General features: G+C 42.2%; 3 protein-coding genes across 4 annotated transcripts in view; 1 reads left to right on the plus strand and 2 right to left on the minus strand.

The window, feature by feature from the left end:
- The first annotated feature begins 657 nt into the window (after positions 1–657).
- On the plus strand, positions 658–11081 carry vcp (valosin containing protein). Its single transcript, XM_080434163.1, has 17 exons — positions 658–830; positions 2372–2486; positions 2809–2981; positions 3063–3205; positions 3304–3434; positions 3522–3653; positions 3773–3875; positions 5019–5152; positions 5255–5390; positions 7930–8042; positions 8251–8415; positions 8498–8620; positions 8715–8927; positions 9026–9334; positions 9902–10057; positions 10163–10317; positions 10535–11081. Exons 1-17 carry the CDS (start codon positions 814–816, stop codon positions 10644–10646), a joined length of 2430 nt encoding a protein of 809 aa, XP_080290289.1. The 5' UTR covers positions 658–813; the 3' UTR covers positions 10647–11081.
- A 325-nt stretch (positions 11082–11406) lies between these two features.
- akr1a1a (aldo-keto reductase family 1, member A1a (aldehyde reductase)) lies at positions 11407–13653 on the minus strand. Its single transcript, XM_080432895.1, has 8 exons — positions 13559–13653; positions 13286–13405; positions 13036–13187; positions 12598–12793; positions 12472–12521; positions 12179–12328; positions 11915–12074; positions 11407–11503 (listed from the first exon to the last, which is right to left on the minus strand). The coding sequence occupies exons 1-8, from the start codon at positions 13637–13639 to the stop codon at positions 11438–11440; spliced, it is 975 nt and encodes a 324-aa protein (XP_080289021.1). The 5' UTR covers positions 13640–13653; the 3' UTR covers positions 11407–11437.
- Positions 13654–17418: 3765 nt separating this feature from the next.
- dnajb5 (DnaJ heat shock protein family (Hsp40) member B5) overlaps positions 17419–20672 on the minus strand; it is a 13956-nt gene continuing 10702 nt past the window's right edge. For both annotated transcript variants that reach the window (XM_080433856.1, XM_080433855.1), the window contains exon 5: positions 17419–20204. In XM_080433856.1, the coding sequence (XP_080289982.1) occupies positions 19971–20204 (234 nt within the window). In that variant the 3' untranslated portion in view covers positions 17419–19970. The remainder of the gene's footprint in view (positions 20205–20672) is intronic.

Raw genomic sequence — 20672 nt, forward strand, 5'->3', positions numbered from 1 at the left:
TAGTGACAGGCGTCGTTAGACCAATAGGAAGGGAGTTACAAACACAAGGACATCCCACTCGTTTCCAACTGGCCAACGTTCCACAATATTCCAGAACGGGACTTCCTCTTTCTTTGGTGTTTCGCCCAGGTGGGCGTGGTTATATGACTAAACCTAACCCTAACCTTACAGCCTTAACCCCAGTCAGTGGTTTCCAAACTTTTTTGGTCGTGACCCTAAAGAGAAATGTGATGTATTCCCGGGACCCAAACTAGTGAAAATCTACAATCTACAAGCTCACATCGCGTTGCGATACGTGAGCTTGTAGATCTGCTATTTTCACTACTTCTATTTTTTTAAAGGTATCTTGTAGTGGAATTTAGATTTAGAATGTATGGATAATTGTAGGAATAATTGAACATCTTTTGAAAAATATATTTTTTTTTTAAATAAGTAAAAAAAACAGGATATTTACTCTATAAAAATGGGTCTGCGACCCACTGTTTGGGAACCAGCTGCCTTACCCTAACCTCAAAACCACGCCCATCTGGGCCAAGCACCTGGGACAGAGAGATCGCGTCACGCCAGTGGCTCGTGTCAGTGGTTGTGCAGAGCGGTGGGCGTGTCACAGGACGTTTAACAAAACCGACGGACGCCCGACAGCCAATCAGACCATAGAACTGTCCCAGGCCGTCGGTACAACTATAAAGAAATGCGAGGAAACTGCTCATCATTCCAGGCAAATTAGAGACAGAAACACGGACTGATAACTCTTCGCCAACAACATTTAGCTAGATTTTCTTTATTTATACATATTAATCCAGGTGGACGACCATGGCCTCGGGATCGGAGTAAGTATAACCGTGTTGTAAATGTAAACGTCATGCGATGCCCTCAGCTCGGCTAATGCGTTGTTTGGTATAAAGTTAGCCTGTTAGCTCGTTGTGTGACTGTGATGAACTGTAAGCTAGGTTAGCTAATTAGGTCAGTTAGCCTCAGCCTCCGCATTTAAGTGCCAGCGTTTTACGACGCATTGACGTTACTTGTCCACCGTCGACGACAATGATGACCGCGGCAGTACGGTGTCACTTTGGGGGGAATGGTGCGACAACAAATAGCCGTGGTGGTCCTTCCACAAAGCGCAGTCAACGCTTCAGCTGCGCTAACAGGCTAGCGTTAGGCTATCGTTAGCCTAGCGGCCACCAGTGTTGCCAGGTTTTGTGAGAGAAATAAGCAACCAGGTCTATGAAAACAAGCCAAAAAGAAACGACTTTTAGACTACGGTTATTTATAAATAGCCGATCTTCAAGCTCGGTTGTGAGCTTGCAGGTCTACTATGTTGTAAAATAAGGGGGGAAATATATATATAAAAATATGTTAAACATTTTCTATAACATAAATATTGTATGGGGGCCCCACTCCTTGCACAATATTTTCAGATGGGGGTCCGTGGACAAATACATATTCATCTGTGGGTCCTTGACATGAAAATGTTTAAGAACCACTGGTTTAAACAACATTAGGAAACAAGCCCAAATAAGAAACTGTACATAAGAAACGATCCCAAAAAAACGCAACGCGCAACTACTAATATTTACAAGCTACTTTACAGAAAAACAAGCCAAAAGTCGCTTATAATAAGCCGACATGGCAACACTGGCCACTAGTCTTGATCAAGGCCAAAGCCATCTCCACAGCACCGGCATGTTGTTGGCCTGCCCAAATATAATTTCACCTCTAAACTACTAATTAACCATTAAATAAAAGAATCATCCGTGTCTGTCTTGTTGACGCTAGAATGGAAGGTCTGTTTTTGTGTTCATGCTAGCTTTAGATGGCAAGCTGTCAAAAGCCATTCAGCATCAATGCACCACCAGCCTAGCATGCTAACTTAGCTGCTAGCTTGTATTCATTTCATCTGATAAACATTTAACAAAGGCTCTTATTTCGATATAAGTAAAAGGCGTAGTCGCTTAACACTTATTTCAAGTGATTGGATTGTACAGCTAAGTTGGCAGTGAATTATGTGTTGTCTGTAGTGCTTTTTTTAAAGAGGGAAAATAAAGGTTTTTTTAATCCTTTTGCTGTGTCATCTGGGCTCTCAGCTAGCCGAGAGAGGCTAACGCTAGCCAGATAAACAACACGAAACAGAAACCATGAAACGTAATCAAAGTAACCCGGGGTTTCTAGAATTGTCCTGCTATTTTAATAATGACAGTGAAATTGTTCGACAGAAATGTGAAATCTGATGAGTTTTATTTTTCACGCTTTAGCTGTTGCGCATGAAGGACCCTGGTTGTCTGTTACTGGTATTGTGTTTTGACAACCATTAAAGCCTGTAGGACTCCGTGGAGATTATTCTAATCAGTAATCACATATCTGTTTTTCACAGCACCAAAAGTGCTGATGATCTTTCCACTGCCATTCTGAAACAGAAGCCCAGGCCCAACAGACTCATTGTCGATGAATCCATCAATGAGGACAATAGTGTGGTCTCCCTATCTCAGGTAGTATTTCTGAATTTGTATCACACACTGACATATTCAAAATGACTTATCAAATGTGATCATAAACTGGCTTATATATAGATAACTGTTTCTGATTTCTGTGAAGCTTGTGTCAAGCTCATTCTAACTGTCTTTATTGATTGTGCTTCTTATTGTTATTTCTTACTTTTGTGTTGCTGTATCTGACAGTACTTTCCTTACTCTGCATCTGTAACTTTGTAACTAACTGCTGTGCTGCCCCTGGGTGACTGAAATTCCTCTGATGATTAATCAAGTTATCTAGCTATGCCAAGACATAAAGTTTGTTTGAACTTGCATTCAGACCAAGATGGACGAGCTGCAGCTCTTCCGTGGGGACACAGTGCTGATGAAGGGAAAGAAAAGGAGGGAGACCGTGTGCATTGTTCTGTCTGACGACACCTGTTCTGATGAAAAGGTCCGCATGAACAGGGTTGTCCGCAACAATCTGAGGGTCCGTCTGGGGGACGTCATAAGGTGGGGATACTCAAGCGTCTAACTTTAGATAACTTGCGTTAAACTAGATAATGTCATTAACTGTACCCCCCCCCCCTCCAGCATTCAACCATGTCCTGATGTGAAATATGGAAAAAGGATCCATGTGCTCCCAATAGATGACACCGTAGAAGGGATTACTGGAAACCTGTTTGAGGTCTACCTCAAGCCTTACTTCCTAGAGGCGTACAGACCCATTCGCAAAGGCAAGTATCAGATCAACCTGGTTAGAAATGAAAAGTGCAACTGTACCAGATGAGGGAGTGAACCTAATATTTTTTATCCTTTCCTTGTGCCTCTGAAGGTGACATCTTCCTGGTCAGGGGAGGCATGCGTGCTGTGGAGTTCAAGGTGGTAGAGACTGATCCCTCCCCCTACTGCATTGTTGCCCCTGACACAGTCATCCACTGTGAGGGGGAACCCATTAGGAGAGAGGTGAGTAGCAGACAACTCGCACCGTGGGTGTTATGACTTTGTCAAGATACACATTGAAAATGGGATCTGATCTTTTTGTGTGTGCAGGACGAGGAGGAGTCCCTGAATGAGGTTGGCTATGACGACATTGGAGGAGTGAGGAAGCAGCTAGCTCAGATCAAAGAGATGGTGGAGCTGCCTCTTAGACACCCTGCTCTGTTCAAGGCAATTGGAGTCAAGGTGAGGTGCAATTAACAAGTGGTCTTCACCTTTGTTTAGCTCTACACACATGTGCTGTACCATGTTCCTAAATTCATTTATATTGATGGATAATGTTGTTTTAAATTCTCCCTATCCAGCCACCACGTGGTATCCTGCTGTATGGACCCCCTGGAACAGGAAAGACCCTGATTGCTAGAGCTGTGGCAAATGAAACTGGAGCCTTCTTCTTCCTTATCAATGGTGTGAACTAGTTGAGCAATAACATGCCTTGCCTTATATTGTCATTATATTTCATGGCAAATCCCAGTACTCCTTTGAAAAGACTACCAGCACTCACTCTCATCCATTTAGGATCTTGTTTTTTATTGAAGTCTTTAGCCCCCAGCAGCACCCCTGGTGGAGACCTTTCTAGTTTAAAAAACAAACAAACAACAAATATGGCAACATGAAACCATAGACCTATCCCAATTAAACAGTTTTAAAGAAAGTAGTCCCGACTGCCTTCACAAACGAGGTGGTTGCTATGCAGTGTTTGTTAAGAATTCTATTCTAATTCACCAGTATCACACTTTTGCCTGTTGTCCTTTGCCGTTTATGACTGACACATAACAGACCGGCAGGTGGACTTTCCCATGGAGACATTGCTCTATCCACTCCTCCATAGTTATGCCTACAGAGGTCAAAGTTCACCTTAAAATGTGTTGTGTATTTCACCTTGACTTAGTTAGCAGCCTCCTTAGCCACAGAGTTGTATAGAAGAACATACTAGAATGTTAGACTTAATAGCCATGGTATATGGTTATTATAACCTATCCATCAGATTATGTGAATTGACCAACCTGTTTATAAAATTGTTGGCTTTGTCCCAGAGCCTTTTTTACTATCATGTGCAACCTTTTTTGTTTGTGGTAAAATTAAGCGGAAAGCCTTATGGATCTAGCGCAAATCGGCTGGGAAAACTGGGAAAAACCAAGCTGGTCAATGAATGATAATCCCAAAGACGAGTCATCATAAAATCAAATAGTTCCAGGATCAGTGTTCATCTCCCTTTTTGTTGGCATGCTTAACACATTGACTGCAATCACGTAGATCTACGCGAACCGCTTTAAAGCCGCCACGTGCCAATCGCGTAGATCTACGTGAAGTGAAAACTTAAAAATGCTGTATTTCGGCTCCTGAGTACTTTTTTTTTTCCAATGAAAAACTCTGGCACTGGCTAAAAAAATATGAAATAATTCTGGCAGTCAATGTGTTAAACAATATAAATGAAACACTGGCTGCATGCCGTCTGTCCCCCAAATCAAAATCATCTTAGCTTTCCTTGTACTTAAGTATTTTAAATGGGATACGTTGCTGAACTAAAAGTTTGTTCCTCTGTTCCAGGCCCTGAGATCATGAGTAAGCTGGCTGGAGAAAGTGAGAGCAACTTGAGAAAGGCCTTTGAGGAAGCGGAGAAGAATGCCCCTGCCATCATCTTCATTGATGAGCTTGATGCCATCGCCCCCAAGAGAGAGAAGGTTAGGAGAGGGAAACTAAAAGGCTACTTTAATAGCGGTACATTACTTGTTTTCTCTTGTTTTCTCTATCTAGTGAACTGTTGTGCTTATCTGTCTGTGTAGACTCATGGAGAGGTGGAGAGGCGTATTGTGTCTCAGCTACTCACCCTGATGGACGGTCTGAAGCAGAGAGCTCATGTCATCGTCATGGCTGCCACCAACAGACCCAACAGCATTGATCCAGCTCTTAGGAGATTCGGTAAATACACATTTCTCTATGCTTACCACCGCATGGATTGAAGTTCTCAGTCGCCACGACTGATTTCAGTCATTTGGATTCCATAGAAGTCAGCAGCATGTCTTCTATGGAAGCATGTCATGCACCGAAAATAGACTATCTACAAGCTTACCACGCATTGCACTGCGTGTGTTGTAGTGGTCAAACTGGTCAAACAAGTGGTTCAATCCTCCAGAAAATCCTAATGATCTCAGATATTTCATAAAAGCAAAGGTTAACCCTCTGGCGTCTGGCATTTTGTTTTAAATTACCTTTTTTTTTGTCAGGGCTAGTATGGCTGACTTTAGCATCAATCTGCAATTTCTTCAACTCGTTGGTTGTATAGCTACCAAAACATCATAATTATACATATTGTGCTAATTGTTTATGAAACGCAACGCGCGTGTGCTTGTGTTCCTTTCATGCGGTTTCACGAATTGCATATTAGGAAATGGCCTGGAAACAAACATTTTTATCAGTCGTGAGATTTTATTTTGCTTTAATCCATGTTACCACGGCTCCCCAGGAAGAAAGTTGATAAAGGTGCTAAATGCCTTTTTGGAGGGGGTCAGTGGAGTTGTGTCCATAGCGAATCCAGTATTTAGCTTAAAACCACTCTTGCCGGTAACGATAAACACAGGTTTTAGCAGGAGCAGTTTGCCTGAGCACCAGAGGCTGGCAATTTGAATATGAGGTTTCACTGAATAATACATGTATGACTTTGACCAACCTTAGAAGAGATACAACCACCACCCATTTGTGATAGTAAGGGAGAAACAAGCGCTCCCTCCTGTGTCCCTCTGGCAGACATAGTTGTTGAGCAAAAATTGACAATCAACAATAATTAAGCCTAATTGAACAGGTGTGCTATGAATGTGAGGCTAGTCCCAGATTAGTTTTACTTGTTAATCAAGTAGTAATGATAGTTTGAACCAGCTTGATGCAGTTTTTAGCTTACTTTAATATACCACAGGAAAACGAAATCAACGTTAATCCTCTACTCTAAGCTATCACCAGTAGAAATATTGTTTGTCAGATCTAACAGTATGGCTGATAATAGTTATAGATTAGATGGTGGGATAAGGAAGGCGGCTTGGGAGAGACAGATGAAGCAGAAGGTGCATGAAGGGCAGCTAATTCAAGATCTACAGAAATAAGAGGGGAAAGGTTAATGGATTCAGAACTCAAGTGATGGAGATTCCAATATTCTGCAAATACAGCCAAGAAAAGGACAGAAAAAAGCAGTGAGAATGGAGAGATGAGGAAAGAAACAGTTCAATCTCACCCAGTTGAAAAATATACATGTTATACAGGTCTATCTCAAATCAACACATATGTGTTTATATACTGCATATTATCATACCCAAGAAAAAGTATTTAAAAGTTCCAAAATGTTACTAATGCACTAAAATGCTTTCTTGATGGTGTCCACACTACTGCCTAGTGTCAGACAATAATTTTGGCACATTTTCATTGGCGAACAAAGGGTTTTAATCCATTATTACATACTTTGAAATCGAAACTGAAACCAAGAACATGTGTATTTGGCATCAGTTTCTCGGCTCATTTTATGGGAATCGAAACCTACCGGTAAATGTTCCTGGCGAGCAGGTCCATAGCAGATAAACAAAGGAAAACCTTAGGTGGCAATAGTTCAAACAAATGAATTAATTGTTCAGTGGCATTTTCCTCAAATTGTTTGAAAATACATTATCTAAGAAATATGTAAAACATTCTGTTAATGTTTGTGGAAAACTGAAAGATGACAAATACTTAATATTGCAAATGCAAAGTGACAGACAGTGACAACAATGACAGAGGAGCACACTTAACTAGTTGAACAGCAATAGTCCATATTCACACGGTGGCCATTTTGGAATTTAACATTGCGTTGCTGTGGCAACTGGGGTGGCATTTCATTGACTTAATGGCAATATGGCCGCCGTGTGAATATGGTCTATTATTGTGCCACTGCCACATTCTGTTTTGAAAGACGCACTCATTTGGTGTTCTCACTCGCTTCCTTAGTATTAACAGACATTTTTAATCCTTTTCCCGCTTGCGTCAGGATTATCTTGACCCAGCGTTGTTTACCGTCACTCATCAAATATTAGTTAACTGTTTTTTCATGGCCGTGTCCTTACCCCAATCCGTGTATGCCACTGAATACAGCAGTTATGTTTATGTGTACGAGAAGTATATATATTTCTTAAGTAGAGAAGCATCAGCTTTATCGGGATCAAACATCAAACAGACCATGTGGTTGTTTTGACTGAAGGGACACATTTATGGAAGACCCGTCTTGTGGGTGTGTTTTTGGATGCATGTGGAGGCAGTAGTGCAGTAAAAAAAAAAAGACAAGGAATTGTTTACACCCCTAGCTAATTTCATAATCTCATTATGATATTTTCTGCAATAAAGTAGCCACACTTTGCATGTTCTAATTCGAGCCAAGGAAAGACCCTTTGGTCAGACACACTGGCATTTGTACCACACTAATAGATTGTTCTCCCCCTTCCAGGGCGTTTCGATAGGGAGGTGGACATTGGCATCCCTGATGCAACAGGCAGACTGGAGATCCTCCAGATTCACACCAAGAACATGAAGCTGGCTGATGATGTTGACCTTGAACAGGTCTGTACATGCATGTCCCTCGGGAACCTGCTGTTAAGGGACTGGCTGCAGTGCTGAACGATATTTTGAGGACATTTGGGTGACCTCTTGTTCTATCAATGGTTGTGATATGAATATGCAGTCAGAGAAATTGCCAAGAATCATCAAGAATTTTCTGAGCGGAGTGACTTAATCTACAATGTGTTTATCAATTTCTTTGTATATCTAGGTGGCCAATGAGACCCATGGACATGTGGGTGCAGATCTGGCTGCTCTCTGCTCTGAGGCAGCTCTGCAGGCTATCAGAAAGAAGATGGACCTGATTGACCTGGAGGATGAGACCATTGACGCTGAAGTCATGAACTCCCTGGCTGTCACTATGGATGACTTCAAGGTGAGAACAGTAAAGAGGAATGAAGTTTCACGTGATCTGTAGTGTTGAGCTCTCCCTAACATGGTTCATCCCATTATTCCAGTGGGCCCTAAGTCAGAGCAACCCATCAGCATTGAGGGAGACTGTGGTTGAAGTTCCCAACATCAGCTGGGAAGACATCGGAGGTCTAGACGATGTCAAGAGGGAGCTGCAGGAGCTGGTGCAGGTATGCCAATCCGCAGATATTATGTGACCGAAACGGGCACAACGCAATCTGTGGCTTTTATATGATCAAACAAAATTTCTCCTCTCGTCCTCAGTATCCAGTGGAACACCCGGACAAGTTCCTGAAGTTTGGCATGACACCATCAAAGGGTGTGCTGTTCTATGGACCCCCTGGTTGTGGTAAGACACTGCTGGCCAAGGCCATTGCTAATGAATGCCAGGCTAACTTCATCTCCATCAAAGGACCTGAGCTGCTCACTATGTGGTTTGGTGAGTCAGAGGCCAACGTCAGAGAGATCTTTGACAAGGTGAGATGTTGTTATTGCTGCAATACTCAGAATTTTGATATGGGTGTATGAGGTGAAGCTCTTCAAGTTAACATTTTTGTTTTCATGTATGTACCCAGGCTCGCCAAGCAGCCCCTTGTGTCCTGTTTTTCGATGAGCTGGACTCAATAGCCAAGGCCCGCGGTGGCAACGTGGGAGATGGTGGTGGAGCCGCTGACCGTGTCATCAACCAGATCCTGACTGAGATGGACGGCATGTCCAGCAAGAAGAACGTCTTCATCATTGGAGCCACCAACAGACCGGACATCATCGATCCTGCCATCCTGAGACCTGGTCGTCTGGATCAGCTAATCTACATCCCCCTGCCTGACGAGAAGAGCAGGATCAATATCCTCAAGGCCAACCTTCGCAAGAGCCCCATCGCCAAGGTGACTACTGCTGCAATGGAAAATATTAAATAACTCACACATAATGACAAACAAACCGGGCAGAAATGTCCACCTGAAATCTCATAATTCCCCACCACCCTTTTTAATTCAAGAGTCCATACTTAATTACCATTTCAATGAGACATTGTTTGGAATTTGATTCGGTGAGTGCTCTGGAGAATATATATATGTGTGTGTGTGTGTGTGTGTATGTACGTATATATCCATACACATGCATACAAATCCTCTGTGAATGAAACACAATTGACTGGTGCGTAAAAAATAACTGACTGCCTCAGAATATGTCCTTTTACATAATTTAGTAATTGGAAAGGACAAATAGTGCATTGGCTGTTTGAGGCGGGGTCCCATATTATTTTCAAACTCATCCTGAGAATGCAGGTGTTGTAAATATTAGATGCTTGCAAGATCCTGACCATGTTTTTTTTCTTATGCTATCTTTACCATTTTACTTGGCTCTTTCCTGTCATCGGCTGAGCAGTTTCCACGCAACACTTAAATGGAGAATGTGAAGACAATTAATTAATCATTTCTTGTATCTTACAGGAAGTTGATCTCGACTTCCTGGCCAAGATGACCAACGGCTTCTCTGGCGCTGATCTCACAGAGATCTGCCAGCGGGCATGTAAGCTGGCCATCAGAGAGAGCATTGAGAATGAGATCCGCAGAGAAAGGGAGAGGCAGACCAACCCATCAGCTATGGTCAGTGTTGTACTGTCTCTTTCATTCACATTTCCATCTTCATCCCCCTTTGCTGTTCTACAAGTTGAGCTCAAAGGGCATCTCTCCCCTAATGTCTTTTTGTAGGAAGTAGAGGAAGACGACCCAGTGCCTGAGATCAGGAAGGACCACTTTGAGGAGGCCATGCGCTTCGCTCGTCGCTCTGTCAGTGACAATGACATCCGTAAATACGAAATGTTCGCACAGACGCTGCAGCAGAGCCGTGGTTTCGGCTGCTTCAGGTACATTTGACTATTTTTGCATTTTGTGGAGATGCTGCGTTTTATTGAATGAATCAGATTTTCAAAAACAGTGAAAATTGCAGACTTTTGTTTTAAGTAAAATAAGCCTTAAGTGGTTAATCAGACTCACTGATTGAATCAAATATGTTTGTGTTGATATAAAAAATGGTCACATTGTAACATTTCTACTACTCTCTCCCACCGTCTCTCCTGACAGGTTTCCCTCAAGTACAGGTGCAGGGGGCACCGGCCCTGGCAGCCAGGGGTCAGCAGGCACTGGCACTGGCCCTGTTTTCAATGAAGATAACGATGATGACCTTTACGGATAAGCATATACTGCCCCTCAGTGGCCAGTCCTGGGATCACACCTGTACAAAATCTCACCAGATTCCAAATTTTTAGGACTTTGTGCTTATTTCATGTGTTCCTTTTTTGTATAATTTCCCTTGGGTGGAGAAAGCATGTAGCCGCTTGGTTTGCTCTGGCTTAGATGTTGGTTGGGGACAAGGTTAGGATTTGGAAATTGAAAGAGATTGTTTGCCGTTGGCGGGGGAGGGGTGTTAAGTGGCCTCATTCTCAGTATATCACAACTCTACATTGAATGGCTTTAGTGATGGGATTCTCTGCTAGACTATATGAAAGAAGAAAAAACATATTGCTAATGACTTCCTCTTTTTTTTTTTTATGAACAGTAGCATATAATGTATTAAGAGTTTGTCAAGGTTATGTTGTTGAAAATAAAATCTCTCAAAATGGAAATGTTACTGATGTCGGCTTGTTTGTTTTTTTCACTGACAAGATTGAACTTGATTAGTTCTTTTGATTGAATACTTTAACAGTTCGCAACTAGTACAGTGGTACGATTTATACAATAAGGGCTTGTTTTCATTGGTCTTGTGTATTCAATTCATCAAGCATTTTGTGATCAGACATATGTAGCGAATGGGGTTATTCTGTAACTGACCACTCTTGACATTGGAAGAAATTGTTGCGCAGCATGAATTATTTTTATTATATCCATTAGATATATTCGTAACATAAGTGGCAGTGTAAAACTGGTGACCAAAATCATGCTGCATATGGAACAAGAAACTTTTTTTGTGTGTGCATCTATGCTCCATCAGTAAGCATCATGGAAGGGGAAGTGTGGGTGTCCTGCATCTCTCCAGACTTTCTTGCCATTACTCTGTGAAAAGATGATGAAAGTTAGTTCTGCGGAGACGAGGAACATACAGTATCTTGCTTCTTAAGTGTGAGACTAGTTGTGCCTTTACCCAGCATACTGGAATTGAACAGATTTAGTTGAAACATTTTGCTGAGGTTCTTTTCAAACATGACTATCCAGGAAAAATAATTATGAGTCCTCTACTCAGTCAGTTTAATGATTTAGACTAGGGTGACGGTTCTATTTGCTTTTCTCAGACTACAGTATTATTACAGAGATTGAGATATAGTATTTTGCCTAAAGGCAGGTCATACATAGTCAATCTTGTGGTATACTGTATGTACGTGTAGCTGTTTTAAGGCAGGACATTTAAGTTCTCACCCGTGGTAACAAATCCTTGTATAATTTAAGGTGTTTGAATGAATTGGTCACCTCTACTGCGGGAACAATGAAGCGTTCGTTCCGGTTGATAGAGTCAATCTGCTTCATGTCTTCCTCTGACAGGGAGAAGTCAAACACCTGCAGGTTTTGCTGGATTCGGGCAGGTGTTACACTCTTAGGGATGCACACCACACCCCTCTGGACATGCCACCTACCACACACAACAGGTTCACACTGTAATCACAAAATTGTCGACTTCGGAAGCAGCCATAAACACCAGCCAGTAGCTCTGGCTGAGGAGATAGTTGGAGTTACCTGAGTATAATCTGAGCAGGCGTCTTGTGGTATCTCTGAGCGAGAGCCCCCAGTCGTGGGTCATCCAGCAGGCGTGGCTCATTAGGGGAGGCCCAGGGTCGGTCTCCGCTGCCGAGAGGACTGTAGGCCGTCGCACAAACCCCCACCGACCTAGACAGAGGTATAAACTGTAATGCACATTTTTAACAAATAGTGTGAAAGGAATTTTAGGTTGCAATAATAACACAAAAGGGAGCAGAGGCGGTCTGTAACATAATACAAAATAATACACAAGCAAACATATGCTTACTGACCGACAATGAGATAGCAGGTCTGCTTGGGATAAATATGGATGGCATTCGACCTACGGCGAAGACAAAAGGATGTTTAGAGTTTATTCATAATAATAAAATAAATTTCCCAAATATCTTGTTCAATACCTGGTTGACCACAGGCTTGTGTTTGGCCATGCTGATGATATCACCAGTCTGCCTCGCATTGAAATTGGACAAGCCTATGGCCTTGACCAGACCATTGTCCACTAGCCTCTCCATAGCAATCCAAGTGTCTCGGTAGTGTATGTCAGCATAACACACACTCCCATCATCCCTTCGAGGCATCAGCTCTTTCCCCCGCCTTAAAATATGAACATAAACAAAAACATCTCAAGGCATTGTAACAGCAGCATAATCTAAAGCCTTTTCACGCTGGGCCACGCAAGGAGCCATGTTAACCACGTAAGCCTATATAATTTGTTGCATTACAATAGTTTATTTAACATTTGCCCAAAATAGGGACACCAGGGACTTTCTTAAACTATATGTTTAAGAAATATAGAAGGGAAACAGGTGTACAGAGTCAATATCTGTGATGCTCACTGGAAAGCCATGGGCCAGTGCATGAGGTAGAGGTCCAGGTAAGAGAGACCCAGGTGGTCCAGGCTGGTCTTACAGGCCTCCTCCACATCCTCTGGGTCATGCTTGGTGTTCCACAGTTTGGAGGTCACGAACACCTCCTCACGACGTAGAGCCTGGGGTCATAAAAGGAACATGGACTGTTTAATACAAGTACTGCTCTGATTGATATGGTGGTTTCTAGTAAGGTGAGGTAGATAGAATCCCATCTCACCTTCTGTGGGCCTACTCTGAGAGTCAGAGCCTCTCCCACCTCCTGCTCATTGCCGTACGCAGCAGCACAGTCAATGTGTCTGTACCCACAATCTAGAGCCGCCAGCACAGCCTGTTTCACCTGAACAAACATGAAGAGACCAGGCATAATAATTTGCACCAGAAACAATAATCATATTGAATTATGAGATGATATAGCCTATAAGGCTTTTAGCATAAATTGTGTTGCCTTTATTATTGGTAAGACTAGATGAGTATTTATATATATATCAACCTGTCCAGGAGCACTCTTCCATGTGCCTAGCCCAATTATGGGCATCTTCTGGCCTGATGTCAGAGTCACGAATGAGGTCATTATTCTGGAACTAATGACCTAGGAGAGGAGAGAGGGTGGGGTGAGGTCGGGTGCGATGGCAGGGTGACATGTACCACTCTTGAATGAATGATTAAGTGTTAAAATAGTGCATAGACTGACCAGTTGAATATTCTTGCCATGTACTTTCATCCAGTGACAGGCTGGTCACCATGACTAAGTGCTAACGTTACTGATTATCACCCATATCCCAATTCATTAACTCCACTTCAACAGAAGTCTGTGTATGTGCAGCATGTGCACGATTTCAGCTGACTGTGTGTGTGTGTGTGTGTGTGTGTGTGTGTGTGTGTGTGTGTGTGTGTGTGTGTGTGTGTGTGTGTGTGTGTGTGTGTGTGTGTGTGTGTGTGTGTGTGTGCGTGCGTGCGTGTGCGTGCGTGCGTGCGTGTGTGTTCGTGTGAACAAGCACAAATCTGTGTGAATGCATGTGTTGCTTTTATTATTATTCTTTTATTATTATTATTTGTCAACAAATCAGTCATATTACTATACTTTATAATATTATAACCTACTATCATTACAGTTTTTCTCAGTTGTTTGGTACATTTCTCAAATGATCCTCACCAAGGTTGTTATACTAAAGTTGAATACACAAACTCTCTGTGAACTCTGGCTTATGTCTGTAAATAGCAGATGCAGCTTTATGGCGTTAGCCCCCATTCGTCACAGTGTGGTGCTACTGAAGCACAACACTGATCCCTTTTATGTGTATCATATGATACACTGTCATTCAGAGGGTTCAAAGGAGAGGAGGAGGAGGCCTACAGAAGAGAGGCCAACAACCTGACACAGTGGTACCAGGAGAACAACCTCTCTATCAATGTCGAAAAGACCAAGGAGCTGATCGTGGACTACAGGAAGAGAGGAGAGAGGCTGGACCCCATTTACCATCAATGGGTCTGCTGTCGAGAGACAACAGCTTCAAGATCCTCAGCGCTCACATCACCGAGGACCTATCCTGGGATGGGCACACAGCATTAGTGGATGTGAGCTTCCCTCCATCCAGGATATACACACTGAATGATGTGGCACTACAGGCTTTAGTGACAGTACTATCAAAGACCCCAACCATGGACTGTTGAGCTGCTACTGTCTGGCAAGCGGCACCTCAGCATCAAGGCCCGGAACAGCAGGCTCCTGGACAGCTTCTTTATTTTTCAACCATAGAAACACTGGATAATAATGGCCTGGTGCCTGTCTGCCTGTTATGCGCACACACATGCACACGCACACAGATGCAGCTGTGCATAAGCGGTCAAAAAAACACATACACATATGCATATATATACACAGTATATACGTACATAGGGTGCAATGTGTTACAGTAAACATAAACACATACAGATAACTGCATGCACACACACACACAGGCAAATGTACACACAAATTATAACACTGTTATTGTAACATACTTTTGGATTTGTTTTACAGTATCTTTATTGTGATTTTATTTTTTTGTTGTTTTTCTTGTTGCTACAGTGATGAGGAGTGAAAAGCCAAGAATTGTAGTCTTTTATACTTGCATAATGGGACATAACAATAAACATCTTCAATCTTGAATCTGGCTGCAGTTGTTTCTGTTCACATAACCAAGGGTGGTTTTCTCAACATGATTCATGAATCACCCAGGTAACTCTACTTCCTGCAGCACAAGCTGGAGAAATGAAACTGAGATTCCATAAATAACCAGTACTGTAACGAATCAGGAAATTATATTTAAATTGTACAGTCAGTGAATGAATACTCAATCTACTTCTTAGCAACATGCTTTTCCTTTGACTGACATTTGCTTTCCAATAATGCAGGATCATTCATGTGGTATAAGCACAGTATGGAGAAGGAATTAGCTCTTACCTCTGACAGCTCTGATGGGCGGACTAGTGAGTGGCTGATCACCAACAGTGTCCCTCTGCCTTTTACACAGACCAAGGTCAAAGTCTGCCAGCTTTTGTTGATCTGTAACTCAAACTGATGGAAAACATCCAAAATGTACTAGTCATCAAAAGAGGCCCAGCCAAGACAAACAAGAGCTAATGTATATACATCGTCAAAGACAAGCTACCGTAATCACATACGTGTGTGTGTGTGTGTGTGTGTGTGTGTGTGTGTGTGTGTGTGTGTGTGTGTGTGTGCGTGCGTGCGTGCGTGCGTGCGTGCGTGCGTGCGTGCGTGCGTGCGTGCGTGCGTGCGTGCGTGCGTGCGTGCGTGCGTGCGTGCGTGCGTGCGTGCGTGCGTGCGTGTGGTGTGTGTGTGTGTGTGTGTGTGTGTGTGTGTGTGTGTGTGTCCTTTGTACAAGGCATTTCTTGTACTTCTGTTTATGTGGGCATAAATACATATTTGTGTGTATTGTGTGTGTGTGTGTGTGTGTATATATATATATATATATACATATACATATACATATACATATACATATACATATACATATACATATACATATACATATACATATACATATACATATATATATATATATATATATATATATATATATATATATATATATTATTATTTTTTTTTTTTCTGGCCACCCCGGCACCCTACGAGATCACGAACAGATCATGTCAGTATCATAGTAAGAATCATGTCAGTATCATGTCAGTATCATGGTCAGTATCATGGTCAGAATCATGGTCAGTATCATGGTCAGTATCATGTCAGTATAATGCAGACCTGCCAACCCTTCTGTTCTCACCAGGAGACTCCTGTTATTTGACCCCATCTCCTGGACGTCTCCCATTCTTCCATTTCTTCTGTTCTTATCCTGTTTTGGGGTATTCCACCCTTTTTGTGTGCCCCCTCACTATATGCAGCCACGGCCATTCATGTTAATTTGCTAGTTCCTTGAGTTTTTGATATGCAAATCACAATGGCAGTATTTGATTGTTCTTTTTGTTGGAAGGTGTGAGTGGGCAAGGTGTGAGTGGTGTCTCTCTCTCTCTCTCTCTCTCTCTCTCTCTCTCTCTCTCTCTCTCTCTCTCTCTCTCTCTCTCTCTCTCTCTCTGAGGTTGGCAGGTATGGTTTAGGTTACAGAAGCTGTCACTTTGATCATCAACTTCATGTTCAAATGTGTTTACCTGTAGTCTACAGGTAGACACATGATCTACAGAAAAATCTCCTGTTATCGGACGGTCTGAGGTTGGCAGGTATGGTATAATGATCAGAATCATGGTCAGAATCATGTCAGTATCATAGTCAGAATAATGTTAGTATCATGGTCAGAATCATATCAGTATCATAATCAGAATCATGTTAGTATCATGGTCAGAATCATGTCGGTATCATAATCAGAATCATGTTAGTATCATGGTCAAAATCATGTCGGTATCATAATCAGAATCATGTTAGTATCATGTTCAGAATCATGTCAGTATCATAATCAGAATCATGTTATTATCAAAGTCAGAATCATGTTAGTATCATGGTCAGAATCATGTCAGTATCATGACAGACTTTTTTGCAGTTGGGGCGCAGCAGGTGGCGCCCTAGGCAACTGCCCTGGTTGCCTATGCCTAGAAACGCCCTTGGCCGTAAGATAAGATAAGGCAAGATAAGATAAGATAAGACTAAAAGTTGGCAGAACAGAGAAATAAGTTCAGTGGGGCAGCCTGTGTGATTCAGGGGATATTTATGGTGTTTGATGTCAAGGTGAACAAGTACAGACTGGGGAAAAGTATAGACATAAACAGAGAAAGTTCACAGCTAAGGTTTATTTGTCATTTCAAAACTATCATCAGCCTTATCAAAAGCACAAAAGCAATGACAGTGAGTCTTTCAGTAACCATACTTACACTCACACTCTCTCTCTCGCTCTCTCTCACACACAGTAGTACAGTACTTCACCATGGTCCTTGAGCAATTCTAACATTATGTGCTGAGTAATCAGAAATCCACTCAAGAAGTCATTCTGTCAATGACCTTATAATCTGTCAAAATCTCTTGTGACATAAAAGTGCATCAAGCAACATTGCATTCAAACATTTTCCCATACACTGGATAGATAAGGATGGAACAACTGTGGGAAAAGCTGTGGAGGGCCTTTAGTGCCCCCTACAGTTTCAGAGAACAGCTGCTGCAGTATATTATTAAAACTGCTTTCTAGACAGTCTAATCAGTCAAAAACAGATGTACATTTCCGTATACAGATATGTTACAGAAATCGGAAGCCACAGTCAAATCACAAATTTGGGACTACAAGAAACCAAATGCAGGACTCCAGGGTTGTCTTGCACTGAAGCATGGATTGAAACAAGGACAATAGAACCTAGCCTCCACTTTGCAGCTGGGTTTCCCAGAGGATTCCTCACATCTTCAGCTACAATGAACGTAGCAACGGTGAATTTCATGTTGAAGATCCTTTTTGGAAACCCAGACTGCACAGTTGAGGTAACTCTGAGAGTATACAATGTAACAAAATGGACCTGTACACTCTCAAAGTCAAATGAACACTCAGGATTTTACAGTGTGTAAATATGAGGCCATAAGTGCTTTGTATATCACTATGATTAGACTGTTCCCTGCCATTTTACATACAGTGCAATGTGCTATATTTTTCAGCATTATTGAAATTACAAGGTTAAAAACACGTCAGCCAGCTCCAAGTTGTTGGTACCACACAGCGTACAATATTGTGCTTTATGTTGTTATGACAATACATGTAATTGGACTTTACTGTGTGAAGTGTGTGTGTGTGTGTGTGTGTGTGTGTGTGTGTGTGTGTGTGTGTGTGTGTGTGTGTGTGTGTGTGTGTGTGTGTGTGTGTGTGCGAGTGTGTGTGTGTATGTGTGTGTGTGTGTGTGTGTGTGTGTGTGTGTGTGTGTGTGTGCGAGTGTGTGTATGTGTGTGTGTGTGTGTGTGTGTGTGTGCGTGTGCGCGAGTGTGTATGTATGTGTGTGTGTGTGTGTGTGTGTGTGTGTGTGTGTGTGTGTGTGTGTGTGTGTGTGTGTGTGTGTGTGTGTGTGTGTGTGTGTAAAGTGTGCGAAAAACCAGGCTAAGGCACTTTAAAGTCCCTCAGATTGTGAGGCTGGTAATTCAGACTAACCAGAGCTCAAGGTGAAAGCACCCATTTCTTATGTGGATATTGTATAGAGTTATTCTTTTCCATTCAAAATACCATAGGGTCTCAATAGCATGTGGCATATAGGAACTGTGTGGCGATTTTCCTCATATGGATATGAAGCATCAATTGACGGTGAAAAAATACTAAATACTAAAAGAGTAAGAGAATAAATCAATTGTCTCTAAACACAGACATTATCAAATGTAACTCAATATCATAAATGACACAGAGTCACATACCTGACAGAATCGCCAGGCTGATTTGTTTAGTTCTGGAACACGGTTCTTAGATGACTTGACATTAAGACGACCCTATGGTATTTTCAATAGAAAAGATACTTCCGTGACCATGGAGATAACGGAGTGATGTCAGGACTTCAATACTCTATTCGCTTGGTTTACTGTGCTGTTATGTGATTGTCAACCTCAGATCTTCCAAAGCAGCATAAGAAACACAAGATACATAATTTTATAGTCTGGGACTTCTGGTGCAATTCACCTACTGTAGCACCCATTGTAACACAGCTGTTGGACTGTGGTTCTGACTTGCGGAGAGATACATTACAAAACTGTTGGATGGCACCAAGAGGTCATGCATGAGGCTCTGTCCAGCTCTAAGCAAACAGGCAGTTTTGAACTGAACTGACATACACACCGAAACTGCTGTCGGTTCTACACTCAAGGTCAAAGCAAATAATCCCATTTGAAACTTCCTTCGGAAAAGAAAATCCCAGAAAATCTTTTATTTTTGTAAATATTGGATGCTTCGTTCGTTGTATCACAAAAAGACAAAAACCGGGCCAGCTGGACAGCATATAAAACCATTAAAAAAAAGAGAGAGAGTTAAGAAAAGAAGTCCCGGTAAAAGCCAAAAGTAGGCCATGTTCATCCTCGGTATTACTGTCTCTGTGCGTACACAAAATAAACACAAACAACAATATCCCAATACTGCAGTTTGTCTTGGCACTTCACTCTCCCTCTAGAAAAGTCCCTGTTTATATTAGTGTCTGTTTAACACCATGTGGAATAAAAACAAGGCTGGGGATTTTGGAGTGGCAACTAGAAGTAAGATGAATAGAATATGGTCAAATAAAACAAAACATCACGGCTGTTGAAAGAAAGGAAGATTATCTATTGTGTATTCTGTATGTTTGGCAGTGGGAGTAGGGCCGTGTTGAGTCTGGAGGGTTTGTGTGTGTGTGTGTGTGTGTGTGTGTGTGTGTGTGTTGGGGTGGGGGGGGGGGGTCAAGTCTCCCTAAGACTGGGGCAGGTGTTGTCTAATAATCTCCCTGGACTGAGGGGGGATCCTGTCAGGGAAACGAATGGAAAACTCTACGATGAGGTCACCACGCTGCGATGGGCTCTTGGGCAATGGCAGGCCTTCCCCTCGTACACGCTTTACCGTTCCTGGCTTGATGATCTCGTGACACGGGAGCGATATCACACGGTTTTCCAATGTTGGAATGCTAACAGTACAGCCACACAATGCCTGGGAAGAGAAGAGAAGAGAAGAGAAGAGAAGAGAAGAGAAGAGAAGAGAAGAGAAGAGAAGAGAAGAGAAGAGAAGAGAAGAGAAGAGAAGAGAAGAGAAGAGAAGAGAAGAGAAGAGAAGAGAAGAGAAGAGAAGAGAAGAGAAGAGAAGAGAAGAGAAGAAAAGAGAAAAGAAGTTAAACATCTTTCGTATAAACTGCATGCCAAGGTAGATGACTTCATGTTTCCATGACCAACCAAAAATCTTCAACATCACTTTCTGTTTCGCTGCCTTTCACGGTATCATTTAAATTACACAGCCCCACACATGATAAATCAGACCAGAAGTGTTTTTTTGGTCTACAGAGCACATATTTTGCATTATGGAACATAAAGGGAAACATGACTTGGCAGAGGCTCAATTCCCAGAGAGCAGGACAGCAATGCCAGCTACTTCAGCACTGGAAAACTTTTCCGGTTTTGGACG

The sequence above is a fragment of the Gymnoscopelus braueri genome, assembly GCF_963280865.1.
Source record: "Gymnoscopelus braueri genome assembly, chromosome: 7".
In the NCBI taxonomy this organism is placed as follows: Eukaryota; Metazoa; Chordata; class Actinopteri; order Myctophiformes; family Myctophidae; genus Gymnoscopelus; species Gymnoscopelus braueri.

What these genes read in the sequence shown, in the direction of transcription:
- vcp (XM_080434163.1), top strand. An exon ending in GTGTGGTCTCCCTATCTCAG is followed by an intron (nt 2,487 to 2,808) that starts GTAGTATTTCTG and finishes ACTTGCATTCAG; the next exon opens with ACCAAGATGGACGAGCTGCA. An exon ending in CGTGGTTTCGGCTGCTTCAG is followed by an intron (nt 10,318 to 10,534) that starts GTACATTTGACT and finishes CTCTCCTGACAG; the next exon opens with GTTTCCCTCAAGTACAGGTG.
- akr1a1a (XM_080432895.1), bottom strand. Translation starts at nt 13,639, where the DNA reads ATGACCTCATTCGTGACTCTGACATCAGGCCAGAAGATGCCCATAATT. An exon ending in CACTGGCCCATGGCTTTCCA is followed by an intron (nt 12,794 to 13,035) that starts GTGAGCATCACA and finishes TCATATTTTAAG; the next exon opens with GCGGGGGAAAGAGCTGATGC. An exon ending in ACAAGCCTGTGGTCAACCAG is followed by an intron (nt 12,522 to 12,597) that starts GTATTGAACAAG and finishes TCTTCGCCGTAG; the next exon opens with GTCGAATGCCATCCATATTT.